This window comes from Epinephelus lanceolatus, chromosome 11 (genome assembly GCF_041903045.1).
Source record: "Epinephelus lanceolatus isolate andai-2023 chromosome 11, ASM4190304v1, whole genome shotgun sequence".
NCBI lineage: Eukaryota > Metazoa > Chordata > Actinopteri > Perciformes > Serranidae > Epinephelus > Epinephelus lanceolatus.
This window is the reverse complement of record NC_135744.1, coordinates 23,228,202-23,242,964: the sequence shown is the minus strand read 5'-3', so window position 1 is coordinate 23,242,964 and position 14,763 is coordinate 23,228,202. Positions and strand designations below refer to the sequence as shown.

General features: G+C 39.5%; 1 protein-coding gene across 1 annotated transcript in view; it reads left to right on the top strand.

Annotated features, from left to right (window-relative positions):
• LOC117269870 (flotillin-2a) overlaps positions 1-5,296 on the top strand; it is a 34,673-nt gene extending 29,377 nt beyond the window's left edge. The window contains exon 11 of the mRNA XM_078172373.1: positions 2,124-5,296. Coding sequence (XP_078028499.1) covers positions 2,124-2,174 — 51 coding nt within the window. The 3' untranslated portion in view covers positions 2,175-5,296. The remainder of the gene's footprint in view (positions 1-2,123) is intronic.
• The last annotated feature ends 9,467 nt before the right edge of the window (positions 5,297-14,763 follow it).

Below are 14,763 nucleotides of genomic sequence, written 5' to 3'. Positions count from 1 at the left end.
GCTTGTCGAAATACTTGCGACATCTGTGTCAAAACTGCACATTAAGAGCGGCCTTTTATTGGGACCAGCGCAAGACACACCTGTGTAGTTGTGTTGCTGTTAATGTCCAGTGGGTGGATTATCTTGGAAAAGGAGAAGTGCTCACTAATGCCTGTCACACACTAGAACACTTTGAAAGACTTTTTAAAAGACTTTAGTCTGACACCTTCTGTCATCTAAAGACAAAATGAGTTTTAAATCACGGTCTATAAGATTTTGCAAAGGCTGGGGATCTTGTTGCATCACTATTTTCACGTCTTCAACTAGAATCCTTTTAAGATTATTTCCCATTCTGCTCCTGGTGGAAAATATTACACCAAACTCCCTTTAAGGAATATGACATATTAACAATTTCTTACATGACTGCAAAAATACTTAACTAGAAATACAAGATAAAAGGTGTCATATGTCGACAGTATTATTGTCAATTTGGCATCAATATAATCCATAATAGAGATAAACTGTATTTGTGTACTTTACATTTTGGATTCTGTTGCCTCAACTCGCTGCCACCCTCTGTTGGTTAGCTGTGGTATTTTAGAGGGAGGAGACTGAGGGAATGAGAAGCAAACTGTTTTAATAATTAAGATTCTTTACCAAAATAAGTGCTGGTTGGTGGATCAGATACACACTGGATTTAACACCGACCCTTCTTCACTCCACAACTCCACCAGTCTCTCCTCCTTTGCACAATCCAAGAAAACCAAGACTTGTTCACGTTCTTGCACCTCCCCAGAGTCCCCTTGATTTTTACTGTCTACACAGTTTGCAGCTTCCTGTTTGGTGCTGGAGAGGGCAAAGCTATTGATTGTTGACAGTGTTCATGTCTAGAACTTCAGTATTTGCACGAACCAAAACTAAAACCTTACCAAAATAATAAACTAGTTTGATTTCACGGGAACATCAAGATGAGAAAAAGACTGAGTTAAGGCAGCTCGGACTGAGTTTTATGACCATCTCACAGCAAACAATCGAGATCATGAGAGCATCATTGTTGCCTCCTGTAGCGAGACCTAGCTGCACAGCGCTGTGTCAGCACTTGAGAAAGCTCTGGAATCACCATATTACCATGTGCTTGTGTTTGTTTCTCTAAACCAATCACAATCCTCAAAGCCCAGGATGTAGTGACGTTGCCCTTGCAAAATAGTGTCGGGGGAACACACACAGCATCAGGGCTAACTGTTAGCATCACACGGCTAACATAACTTAATGGTCACTAACAGGTTTAACAAAAGAGTCTAGCTGCCTTGTTGTCAGTGTGAGTTTGTTTGAAACGTATAATGTTTCAGTGCAGTTAGTGCGGCTGCTGTGTTAGCTCGTGCTAACCGTGCAGATTCTCCAGGAGGAGATCAGCTCCTTTGACAGCAGCAATAGAAGGTTTGCTGATCTGGCTTGGAATTGGGACGGTCCGAGATCACACCCCTGGCGCAAAAAGGAACACATTTAGGCGTTGTTTGGCTGGAGACATTTCAAAATTCGTTGCAAATCAACTCCAGCTGGCTGTGTCAGAAAACAGATCAACATCAGGCATTTAAGTACAGCAAGATGAAGTCGGGGGTTTTCCAAAGTGCGTTAGCAAGTTGTTCTGTCCACTGTAGATCTATACATCAATTCACTGAAAGAACAACTCGGACATGACTTATTGCACGATCCAAATGTTTGGCAAAACTTGCCACTTTCAGTGTGTAAATTGTGGGGTTGGAGGTTGTTGTTGTTTTCCGTAGCAAAAGGGGATTTTGAAAATGGTAACAGTGGAAGGAAGGGAGACAGTTGGCCAACAGTAGGCTTATAGCCACAGTTAACATCAGGTGAGTCAGACTAAGGGAGATACATAAATGAGAGCGAGCTAAGTCTTTTGTGTGCATAGAAAAAGTCTCAAATCTTTAATTTCAACTTGTGGAAAAATGGGAGCAAAAAGAAAAGTGTGGCATTTCTTAGTTTTGTTTATTAAATGTGTAAATGTAGAGATTAATGTGTACATAGAGGAATTGTGTCTGAATGTTTGACAGCACTGTGAGTTAGGCCCTTTATTTTTGTGACTCTCCGTTAAAACCAGCTAATCGTCTTGTCCCCTGTCCCCACAGATCCCTGCGCTCCAGAAGATGATGGGCCCACAGTGCCAAACAGCCATCTGATGAATCAGGCCAGAGCCTCGTTACTCTGAATCCTTCCACATATATCTGCCTCAAGCATGAAAAGAGTTTTTTCAGCCTCTGACCCCTTATGCAACTGCCTTTGACCAGAAACACTTGACACCAACCAAGAAGTTTTTATATTTTTAAGAGGTTTTTAATTTTCTAAAGGAAAAAAAAGCTGGGGCCTTACTTCTAAAGGACCAGATTATATGTTTTGTTTTTAGTTGTAGATACATTGATCCTTATCACACTGCACTAGTTAGCCAGGATTATATGCTGCCATCCTCTCCAGTCGGCCCACTTTGAATGTGGTGGTGTTAGATAAAGTTTTTGGAGGGAGAAGCCTCCAGTCTTCAGTGCTGGAAAGAGTCCAAAACACAACGGCCAAATCTTGATATTGTTCTCCAGAGCTGTTTAAGTTTCTGCCTGGAGTTTGGAGTGCACCACCTCCCTGTCAGGTGTATTCACCGTTGGGAGCAGCTCCCGCCTCTTCATCCTCCAACTGTCATCCAATGCTCAGCGCCCAGTTAGTGATGTACCTCGCAGTAGACTGAGCCCAGTGTGATGGGCAGCTTTTATTTTTCCTTTGCCTTTATGCTTTCATAGATTAGTTAACTCTAACTCAGAGAGATCTCGATGGATTACCAAACCGCTGTTACACATACCAGATCTTCACCCACTGTGATTGTAAAATTTATTATGGTATCAGTACTATCTGAATCACTTGTATGATAATTCTTACCTCTGTCATGTTGCCTGTCTTCTCTTTCTGATGTGCAGTGCCTGTTCACCACTCAAGTGCCCATACCTTAGGACAGTAAGTGGTTTGGCTTTAGTTGGATTTATGTCACAATCACTATATATATATAAATATATCACTGTATGTCACACAGTATATCGCTGTGTTATAGCTGGATTAAGTTTTAATATCGCTCTTGTAACATCTGCTTGTACTAACAACAGTGTTTACTCTTCACTTTTGTCGCATGTTTGGACTCATAGGCCACGATACACACAAAGCCATACTTAGAGAAGTTTAGCCTTAAAGAAGAAACCCTGGACGCCTGCCGGGCTTACCGGACATTTCTTTATAACTCGAGTGGTAATCGTTCAGGGTCTGAGCTTTAATCCATTTTGTTACTCCTCTCTGTCTCTTTACTCCTCCTGAGATGAACTGTCAGTCCTCCTCCTACTCAGATACTGTCACATGTTGCTCCAATGTTGTTTTGAAATATTTTGTAGACTACAGTCATGGATGGATTATTAAATGAGCCACCCGGGCAAAGGCCTAAGGGCCCAAAGGGTCAGGGGGCCCTGGGGCCAGACACTCTGTTTGAAGTGACTGTTGACACACCTTAGGAGCCGTCCACATCAAGAACAATAATAATATGAGCATCAACACTGATGAACAATAAAGTTATGTAAACACTGGTGCCAAACGCTGCACGCCCCAGCTGTGACACCCTGTAAATTCAGGTGGATTTGATTTTGACCGGCTGTCTGTGTTCGCTCTGAAAGTGATCCAGACTGTCACTTTCGTTAAAGTTGTGGTGTGGCCTACACCATCCACTTGAGTTAGAACCATTTTTAGTTATCATTCTCAGTGTGGACGGCCCTTTATTGGAAAGAAAAATCAGACAACCTCAAAGACATACCAACTGATTGCAAAGAGACAGAAAACAACAAAAAAGGAACAACACATCCATAAAGAGACATAAAACAACCACATAGAGATGTAAAATGACTATAAAGGAACACAACACAACCACAAAGACATAAAACGACTATAAAGGAACACAACACAACCACAAAGAGACGTAAAACCACCACATAGACATAAACAGGGTTCCCACGAAATTCCTTGAAAAGTTATGAAATGATTAAGGCCTGGAAATTGTTTGGAAATAACAATGTTTTGGAAAGGTGTTGAATACACATTATGTTGGCTGTTTAACATATGTTCATAAACATGTCTAACATTACATGTACATGTTCCTTGTATTACGGATTTAAAATGTAGTGCTGCGCTGCGTGACTGTTGAAACGTCACTAGTATCATGTGATACACGCTCCCTTTTGGGGGAAAGAAGCACAAAAAGTACCCGTATGTGCGAGTCAGCTCTATTGGCATCATCTGCAGCTAGGCAGTGGCTTGAATGTCTAATAAGTGAGTAAAGTTGGCAAGTGCTAGCAGTTAACTTATCTGCAAATGCCAGGAAAGGGCGTGTTTGATAGTGTATGGCTGTATCAGGACACATTTTACTTCAAATCATGGATATGGGGTTAAATATTGTGTTGAAAGTGTGGGAACCCTGCATACAAACAACCACAAAGACACACTTCACGACTAGAAACTATGTTTTTGTCTCTTTCAGTGTGGGGGTCTTGCTCCTTTGTAGAAGGAGTGTGTTCGTGTGTTGTTGTTTTTTCCATGTCTGCACCCGGGGACCCATTTTCTCGTAATCTGTCCATCACTATATACATATTTTATAACTTTAAACAGTAACATCCCCCTCACATCTTCAGTTTGAAAGTTGTCACCAAATCTGTGATGACAAAGCAGGAATATAATGTTACATTCAGTCAGTCCGTGCCTCAGTAAGTTGCAGGATAATTGAGGTGTGACAAGGGGGTTTGTCTTCAGTTTGGTAGATGTTAATCGAGTGGTTGGACCAATGACTCTTTTTTCAGCTCTCATTTCTTCTCTTCAGTCGAATTACCACACGTAGTCTGTTACAATCATTTAACTGTTGAAAGCCAGATGACAAAGTGATGGCTCAGTGTTACATGATCAATTGTGACATGAGGACAGTGTGCAACAAGTTTCAACCTCTAGATGGCAGGATTTAAACCCAAATGAGCCTTTTGTTGCTGCTGTTATAAATTTTTATTACTTTTATTTTCATACCTGTGTTGTTTAACTATTTCATCCAGGCTGCCCTGTTTTAATTTCCTGTTTATAATCACATTGTGAATTATCTTTAACCACTTTACAGAATCTGTGACCTTTAAATATATTGTTTCTATTTTGCCACTGACCGTTATCAAACAAAAGTTTTCATAGTCGCACCGTTTTCTTAATTTTCTGTGAATAAACATGTGGCTTGTTTGGTCTGAGCAAATTTCATCTTGTTTCTGTCTTTGATGTGAGTGTGACCGTTTCCTTTCAGATGTGTGTCTCCTTATTTGACCAGTTGTAACTGTTGGTGAAAACGCTGCCTGTCTTGCCACAAATACAGTAACGTTGTTAACTTGTTTGATGTTTAATGTTCTTTACCATCATTTGGAAAGGCCAGTATTTTTTAACAAGTTAATTAGACATCAGTCATCAGTCATTAAAATCTTATCTCCATTTTCAAACTGTACTTCAGGGACACGGAGGAGATTGTGACAAGTGTCATTTTAATTCGGCTGGACAATACATGATTGACATTTTTTGTCAAACACAGTGGCTGATCTGGAAATACAAAACTTTACCCCCAGAGATGTTTCTAAAAGTATTCACGGTGAGAAAACCGCTTCAGAATTGTCTTGACAGTATAAAAATGTAGCATTATGTTCTTTACATATCTGAGATGAATCAACTGCAAGTGGTTGTTTTGTATGGAGGGCCGAGACTGCCAAAATCAAACATTAAAAAAAAAAAAAAAAAGACTTGATAAACAAATTGATATGACATTAAATGTGCCAAAAAAATTAAAAACAAATGTGACATAGCTGATTTCAAAATTCTTTTTATATATATTTCCTTTTAAAAAATTGATTCCCCATCAATATATATAACTAATTTTTAGATGTATTTATTTTTGCATTTATTTTTGATTTATTTTTGATTTTTTAAGATGAATTTATTTATTTAGGCTTGGCATTATAGAAGCAATGAATATTTAGTGGATCTATGCACTCTAATGTTGATAAACCACAGTTGACCTCATAACAAGAAATAATGGGGGGGAAAGAAAATAATACAAAAATAAATAAATTCAGAAAAAAAAATGCATAAATATTTATAGAATTAAATATATTTATAAATAAATACATGTAAAAATAAATGCAAATATAAATTAATACATTTAAAAATTAATGCAAATAAATAAATTGGGAAAGTAAGCAGGCAAGTAAATAAATAGGGGAACCAATACAAAGGTCACATTTTATTATTTTTGTTTTTAATACTATTTTTCGTACATTTAATGGCATAATTTATTTATCAAGTCATTTATTTATTTATTTTATTTTGGCAGAATTCGTCCTCCGCAGTTTCCAAGCTGGGAAAAGGTTAAAGCATCTGAATAAAATGGTTAACTTAGTGTTATACTTTGTATTGCTCCTTTTAATTAGAAAAATAGATTTTATTTGTACTCAGTGCCTTTGTTGTTAAACAATGAAGAGGTCATTCACACTTAAATGTGCAGTCTGTTGACTTGTGATCATAGCATTGGGAGTACTGATGTGATATTCTATCATGAATTTACTGTAAGACAAAGATCGACTTGTAGAATATATGAATGTTATAAATATATAGTGTTCAGCTGTAAGTTTTCCTCTTTCTATTTTTTCAGTTTTATGTACTTCTAGAACTTTAATGCAAATGTGTAAGGGAACGATATAGATTTAAATATCTAGTTAAATATTATGGTGTTGAGTAGCATTTAACAGCTTTTCCTTTGGCTTCTGGACCTCTTAAAGTATTTTCATTTTTTATTTTGGCCATTATATCGTGTGCCAGAAAAAAAACCAACCCTTTTTTTTAACTTGTATTGTCTAATCAGATCTTTGTGTTGTTCTAAGTGGCATTTATTAAAGACCAAACACTAGAGACCTACGCCTTAACTCTTCATCTGAAACACGTCCATCTGTCGTCTGATGTGTAACCTCTATTTAAATGATATTGTGGATTTATCTGGTGGCTTCTCATGTTAACACTGGCCTTTGGGGAAAACTGATCCAGCATGGCATTTCAAGCAGCATGTGTTCATGTTATTCTGTGTTGTGTGACGCCCTATAATAATAAATGTTATAACACTTCCTGTCCGCCTCCTTTGTCTGTGTGTCTGTTACAGAATATTGAAAGCTTTGGGTTCAGCACGAGCAGATGTGACCAGTGGTGGAGCAAGTATTCAGGTCGTTTACTGCAGCATGAGTAAATACTCCACTACAACTAAAAGTCTTACACTCAAAACCTTAGGGTGAATTAAGGGCAATTTGGACATAAGGTCAAATGGGACAGTATAACTACACAGGGTTTATTTTCTCACCTGATGAGAGAGAAAAAAAACTTCAGTCAGGAGCGCCTTAGTTGAGGAAAACTTTATTTCCTTTTGCAGTATTATTTTTGGCAGTATGGCTCTGTCCTGGGGCCTCTGTCCTGGGGCCTCTGCCATCTCTTCCATGTGCCTACGTGGAAAGCCTGAGGCGGAGAGAGCACACCTGTCTGCCCTTCCAAGTGCAAACGAGAGAGCACACCTCTCTGCCCCTCCACGTGCCCGTGTGGAAAGCCTAAGACAGAGAGACCCCATCTCTCTGCCCTTCCATGTACCTAAATGGAAAGCCTGAGGCAGGGAGATCATACCTCTCTGCCCTTCCATGTGCCTACATGGACAGCCTAAGGCAGGGAGAGCAGCAGCAAAGACCCCCCCCCCCCCCCCCCAGAACAGAACAGAGCAGCATCAATGACAAACAGAAATGACATTGATAAGTCAGACACAGCATGAAAAGGAGGAGCTGGGGTGGAGGCGGGTTGCAAAGCGGCTTGCAGAGGAAGCAGCACAGTAGGCAGGCCAGAGCAGTTTAAATAGGGCGTCCTGAATGAGATTTGCCAATTGGTTGCATAGAAAAGAATCATGTGATCTATCAGCTGACTCCCTTCCATCAATCAGCTGCTCCATCAGTTGATTGGCTGTTTGAGATCAGCTGATGTAGGTGGGATGTGAGCTTAGCTTGACATCATGTCCTGCCTGAACTAACGCTATGCTCAATTTTTGTTGAGCCATAGCTGTGGAAAAACCATATTAAAACTGCATGCCCTCATAGGTGTGACATCACGTAGGCGGGTGGGGCAGGTTTTAAACAGGAAGTTGACCTTGATATGAGTGAGGCGCCGAAAACAACATAAGCTTTAGCTCATTTTAATTTTAAGGTCATAAATTGTCATAGCTAATGTATTGTACAAACCTTTGGTGGAAACACGATTATGATGTACTTCTGCTCTAATATCAGTAAATAGTTTGTATTTTGTGTCTATTTTTGGAATTAAACTGATAGATAATGTGCATGTATGTTCTAGATTAGTGCTTCCGAACCTCTTCTTGTGTGCAGAACCCTAATCCACAATGAAAATATTTATGAACTAGCTGGATTTTGCCGGGTGCTTTTTGCTAGCTGGACTTTTGCCTGGTAGCAAAAAGCACCAAGTTCACACTAATTCGCTATCCAAGCCAACCCTAACACTCAGCCTTGACCTCTGAACCCAACCCTAACTAACCTTGATGAGCTTTTTTTGAACCTCAACTAAATGTTTTCAAATTTTCAAACCCAAAATTTTTTGTTTAACCCAATTAAATGTATTAAATTAATTTCGGACTTCTTTTTTTTTTTTTTTTTTTTTTTACACCTCAATTAAACATTTTCAATGACATTTGCTGGGAGAGAATTAAGGGCAATGTGGAAGGGAGGGGGGCTGTGTGACAGTGAGGAAAGACAGCTTTATATTGTACTCATGTGGACGGACTTCAGCAGTAAAGCCTAACAGAAATGTACACGGAGTCATAGTGAAGAACAGGAAACGAAAAATGTGCATGTGAAATCATATTAAAGGGCCAGTGTGTAAAATGGGTTGAAAACAGTGACATCAGTGGTCAAATTCTAGATTGCAGGGCTCACTCACTCACCCCTCCCGTCGGGTAAATGACGGTGGCCACGTAGGGACAAAAAGCCTTGCGCACGAGTTTTTCAGGAGTAGGTCTATCTAGCGATGAGGTGAATATTTATTTAGAAATCTAAACCATGTTACGATATTGTAATGAATCCCTCACGAGCAGGAGACCAGAGGAGCGTTCGGGAAAAAGGCCGGTTTATTTGAGCGCTCCAAAAACTCCAGTAACACTCCAGGGTGTAAAAGACTCCCAAACTCTGACTCTTCTGACGTAACAGACACACTTCATACACACATACTTGTTTACCATACTGAGTGGGGACCCCCCTCCCCTCTCTGCTCAGTCTCCAGCCCGCACACTGACTGACAGCGTAGCCAGTAAACAGAGCTCAGCTGTTTATTTAGCCTAGCAATATCTCCGGACTATAGTAGCTGCAATGGACGACTTTGAACGCGATTTTGAAGAGTTTCTTGTAGCGGACACAGACCCAGAGCCATACCTGTTTGAGCTGGAGCACACAGATGAGGAACTCCATGTGTTTGATGCTGAGCGGGCGAGAAGAGAGGCTGAACGCACAGAATGGGATTCGGTGCTACTGCTACCATCGTTGGGGAGATATATCACCAGGAGGAAAAGCGCCGCAGAGAGTGCATCACAGGAGTGAAGCTGCGCCTTCTTTTCCTCGCAGATGACGGTTCGGGTTCATTCTCTCCTGTTGCATGGTAAGTGTGGTCCATTCGCAAACTTTATAACTAAAAAAACTTTTCACTACTCTCTATCGACGAACTACTAACACTCTGCTGTTTCCTCCTCCTTCTTCCTTCCTTCCGCTGTCTTCGTTGGTTCATTTATACACGCGAAACGCGTTCTCTGGCTGGCTGGATTGTCCGCTCGGTCTGCCGTACATACATGGCGGCGCAAGATGGCGACCTCTCTAAAGCAAGGCCCTTGCTATATACAGTACAGGCCAAAAGTTTGGACACACCTTCTCATTCAATGCGTTTTCTTTATTTTCATGACTATTTACATTGTAGATTCTCACTGAAGGCATCAAAACTATGAATGAACACATGTGGAGTTATGTACTTAACAAAAAAAGGTGAAATAACTGAAAACATGTTTTATATTCTAGTTTCTTCAAAATAGCCACCCTTTGCTCTGATTACTGCTTTGCACACTCTTGGCATTCTCTCCATGAGCTTCAAGAGGTAGTCACCTGAAATGGTTTTCCAACAGTCTTGAAGGAGTTCCCAGAGGTGTTTAGCACTTGTTGGCCCCTTTGCCTTCACTCTGCGGTCCAGCTCACCCCAAACCATCTGGATTGGGTTCAGGTCCGGTGACTGTGGAGGCCAGGTCATCTGCCGCAGCACTCCATCACTCTCCTTCTTGGTCAAATAGCCCTTACACAGCCTGGAGGTGTGTTTGGGGTCATTGTCCTGTTGAAAAATAAATGATCGTCCAACTAAACGCAAACCGGATGGGATGGCATGTCGCTGCAGGATGCTGTGGTAGCCATGCTGGTTCAGTGTGCCTTCAATTTTGAATAAATCCCCAACAGTGTCACCAGCAAAACACCCCCACACCATCACACCTCCTCCTCCATGCTTCACAGTGGGAAGCAGGCATGTGGAATCCATCCGTTCACCTTTTCTGCGTCTCACAAAGACACGGCGGTTGGAACCAAAGATCTCAAATTTGGACTCATCAGACCAAAGCACAGATTTCCACTGGTCTAATGTCCATTCCTTGTGTTTCTTGGCCCAAACAAATCTCTTCTGCTTGTTGCCTCTCCTTAGCAGTGGTGTCCTAGCAGCTATTTGACCATGAAGGCCTGATTCGCGCAGTCTCCTCTTAACAGTTGTTCTAGAGATGGGTCTGCTGCTAGAACTCTGTGTGGCATTCATCTGGTCTCTGATCTGAGCTGCTGTTAACTTGCGATTTCTGAGGCTGGTGACTCGGATGAACTTATCCTCAGAAGCAGAGGTGACTCTTGGTCTTCCTTTCCTGGGTCGGTCCTCATGTGTGCCAGTTTCGTTGTAGCGCTTGATGGTTTTTGCGACTCCACTTGGGGACACATTTAAAGTTTTTGCAATTTTCCGGACTGACTGACCTTCATTTCTTAAAGTAATGATGGCCACTGGTTTTTCTTTAGTTAGCTGATTGGTTCTTGCCATAATATGAATTTTAACAGTTGTCCAATAGGGCTGTCGGCTGTGTATTAACCTGACTTCTGCACAACACAACTGATGGTCCCAACCCCATTGATAAAGCAAGAAATTCCACTAATTAACCCTGATAAGGCACACCTGTGAAGTGGAAACCATTTCAGGTGACTACCTCTTGAAGCTCATGGAGAGAATGCCAAGAGTGTGCAAAGCAGTAATCAGAGCAAAGGGTGGCTATTTTGAAGAAACTAGAATATAAAACATGTTTTCAGTTATTTCACCTTTTTTTGTTAAGCACATAACTCCACATGTGTTCATTCATAGTTTTGATGCCTTCAGTGAGAATCTACAATGTAAATAGTCATGAAAATAAAGAAAACGCATTGAATGAGAAGGTGTGTCCAAACTTTTGGCCTGCACTGTATATATATAAAAGCATAATTATAAGGCTACGAAAACCAAACGAATTTTATTTTATAGCGATTATACACTTGTATAAACATATTAATGGGTAGAATATTCAGATTCAGATTCAGATTGACAATAAACCAAAAATATTATGCCAAATATTACACACTGGCCCTTTAAAGCATGAAATAAAAAGGTTTAGGGTCAGTTTTCTCAAAAAGAGTTTGTCACACCTCCCTGAAATATGACATAACTGTCTTTTCTCATCAAATTTACAGGTAACATCTTCAGTATTGCAGAAATGCATCATTTATTGGGTTGTGGAGGAAATTCAAAAGCAGTCCCAATCACCCTTAATTCACCCTTCTCATGTAAAAGTATGTGATGAGCAAAATGTACTCACAGTGCAGTGAAATGCTCCCTGTGAGTGTTTTAGTATTATATATAGTACAGTATTTACCTCTGAGATGCAGTACTTGAGTAACTGTACCACACCACTGGTTGCTCTTACTGTGTTTGTATTTCTTCTTCTGTCACTTCATTAGCTGCAGAACATCTTGCCAAATGACTGCAGTTTAAAAATAATCTGGCTGACTGACACTGGCACATTTACAGAAATGCTGATTAAGGTGTGTTGTCTGTGTAAGTAAGGAAAATGAAACTTGCTGTCGGTCTTTTGTTGTTATCTGGAGTTGTATGTCTTCAGGACATGAGCTGTCACGTCCCCCAGCAGCTGATGGATGACATGGCTCCTCTGATCCTGAAGAGGGCAGTCATGGCACAAACATGAACAGAGAGGACACAGACACTGCAGCCAGAAACAAACTCCAGTACCACTGCTGTAAATAAATATTAACTTTAAAGAAACCACCGGTGATACTGATAATCATTTATCTTCCAGGGTTTTGTTAATTTTAAGAAGAGAGCTTGAAATTATTTAAATTCTAGTTATTATAATAAATAACAATTAAATGTGAGATAAGTGCAAGCATTTAGCTGCCACACAGGGAGAGACGTGAACTCATCGCAGCTTTTTGGGAGCCTTTCTTATGGAGAATAATCTAAAAACACTTTATTTTTTAGTATAGTATTTTTGAGCAGTATTTGTAAGTTTTTTTCTTTTGTTCTGTCTTCTCCCAGTTTGTTTTAGACAATGTGGAAATACGTTCTTGTAGAGTAGAATCCACAGTGTTACATTTTTTGTCCTGATCTGAGTCAAGGATGATGGGGTGAGGAAAGAGGGGTGAGAAGTGGACAAAGCTAGAAACATGTGGCAGAGACATGGAGGATGGGAAACACTACATGATGTAACTAAATTAAGATTACAGTTACTTGTCATTAAGGAAAAATATAAGGTAGAACTTTTCTCTCCTTCAGCAAACAGTTTCATGAACCCCCTCCCAACAACTTTCCCCTGATGACTTTGTATAAATCAGCCTGTTGTGTAATGACAGCTGTAATGACATCCTTTCCTGTCTTTACATGTGGTGAAGAATTAAAAGAAACTTATCTCAAATGCAAACGGAAAAAAATGTTGCACTGCTGCTGCTGATAAAGAGTCAAAGTCAAAACCCACCACCCAGATAGTCCTGCCTCCATCTTTATCTGTGCCTACAGAAGGACCTCTCACACCCCGAACCAGCTCCCACACCCTGACCAGGGAGTTTGTCACTATGGCAACAGTTATGTCCCACCTAAAACTCGGACCTTGCTAAAGAACATGTCGCAGTTCAGATACAGCAACTATAAATAAAGACATGGTTACTGAATTGAGATATTGTGCCATTGTTAAAGAAGAATCACAGTCCGTTTCCCTCTGCAGGTTTATACTAACTGTGATAAATGAACTTGACCTTAAAGTGGTGATGTAATGGTGGCTGAAGACGTGACTATACTGTGAATGTTTGTATGTTAATGACTAGCTATTGAAGCAGATACATTCATCAGTGTTACATGAGAAGAAACTGGACTCAATACTTGAAAGAGGTGGTTTTATTCATGGGGCGCCGAATGTAAAAATTGGGTTACCTTTTTTTTCCTATTTTTTTTCTGATTATATATTATTAATCATCTCATCTTTATCACATTCAGCCTATTTTAAATACATTTGAGACATTCATAGTACAGTATGTCATAAAAAAATCATAAAAATCATCATAGTATAGTCATGGTCATAGTATGTCATCAGAAATCATAAAAAAATGGTCATAGTTCAATTTTCAATCCAATTCAATTTTATTTATAATCCCCAATATCACAAATCACAACTTGCCTCAGAGGGCTTTACACCATATGACATCCCTCTGTTCTTTGGAATGGTAGAAACCTCAGGAAGAGGAACTGAGGAGGGTTCCCTTTCCAGGACGGACAGACGTGCAATACATGTAGTACAAAGCAGATCAACGTAATACATTTACAGTGATCCATATGACACAATGATACATGAAGAGAGCCAGAGCCACAGAGAGATGCAGGACAAACAGTAATGACAGTAGCTTACAACAACATTAATTTAAATAATGATATCAGAATAATAATTATGGCTATTGTGATACAATATGTTGTAAGTATATACTATAATAAGTGTTAATATATGACAGCATATGTATGTGACAATAATGATATGTGTATGTATAATATGTCATCAGAAATTATAAAAGAAATTGGTCATAGTATAGTATGTCATCAGAAAACCATCAAAATGGTCATAATATAGTAGGTCATCACAGATCACAAAAAATGGTCATACTATGGCATGTCATCAAAAAACACAAAAAAACTGTAATAGTATAGTATGTCACCAAAAATCCTAAAAAAAAAAACCCAAAACGGTCATAGTAAAGTATGTTATCAGAAAACCATCAAAATGGTCATAGTAAAGTATGTCATCAAAATATAATAAAATTGGTAAGAGTATAGTATGTTATCAAAATTCATAAAAATGGTCATAGTCGTCAAAACACATGGAAAAAAAAATCATAGTATAACATGTCGTCCAAAATCATGAAAAAACGTCACAGTATAGCTTGTCCTCCCAAATTATGAAAAAATGTCATAGTATAGTATATTGTCAAAAACCATGAAAAAACGTCAGAGTATAGTATGTCGTTTAATGCTATGAAAAAAAAAATGTCATAGTAT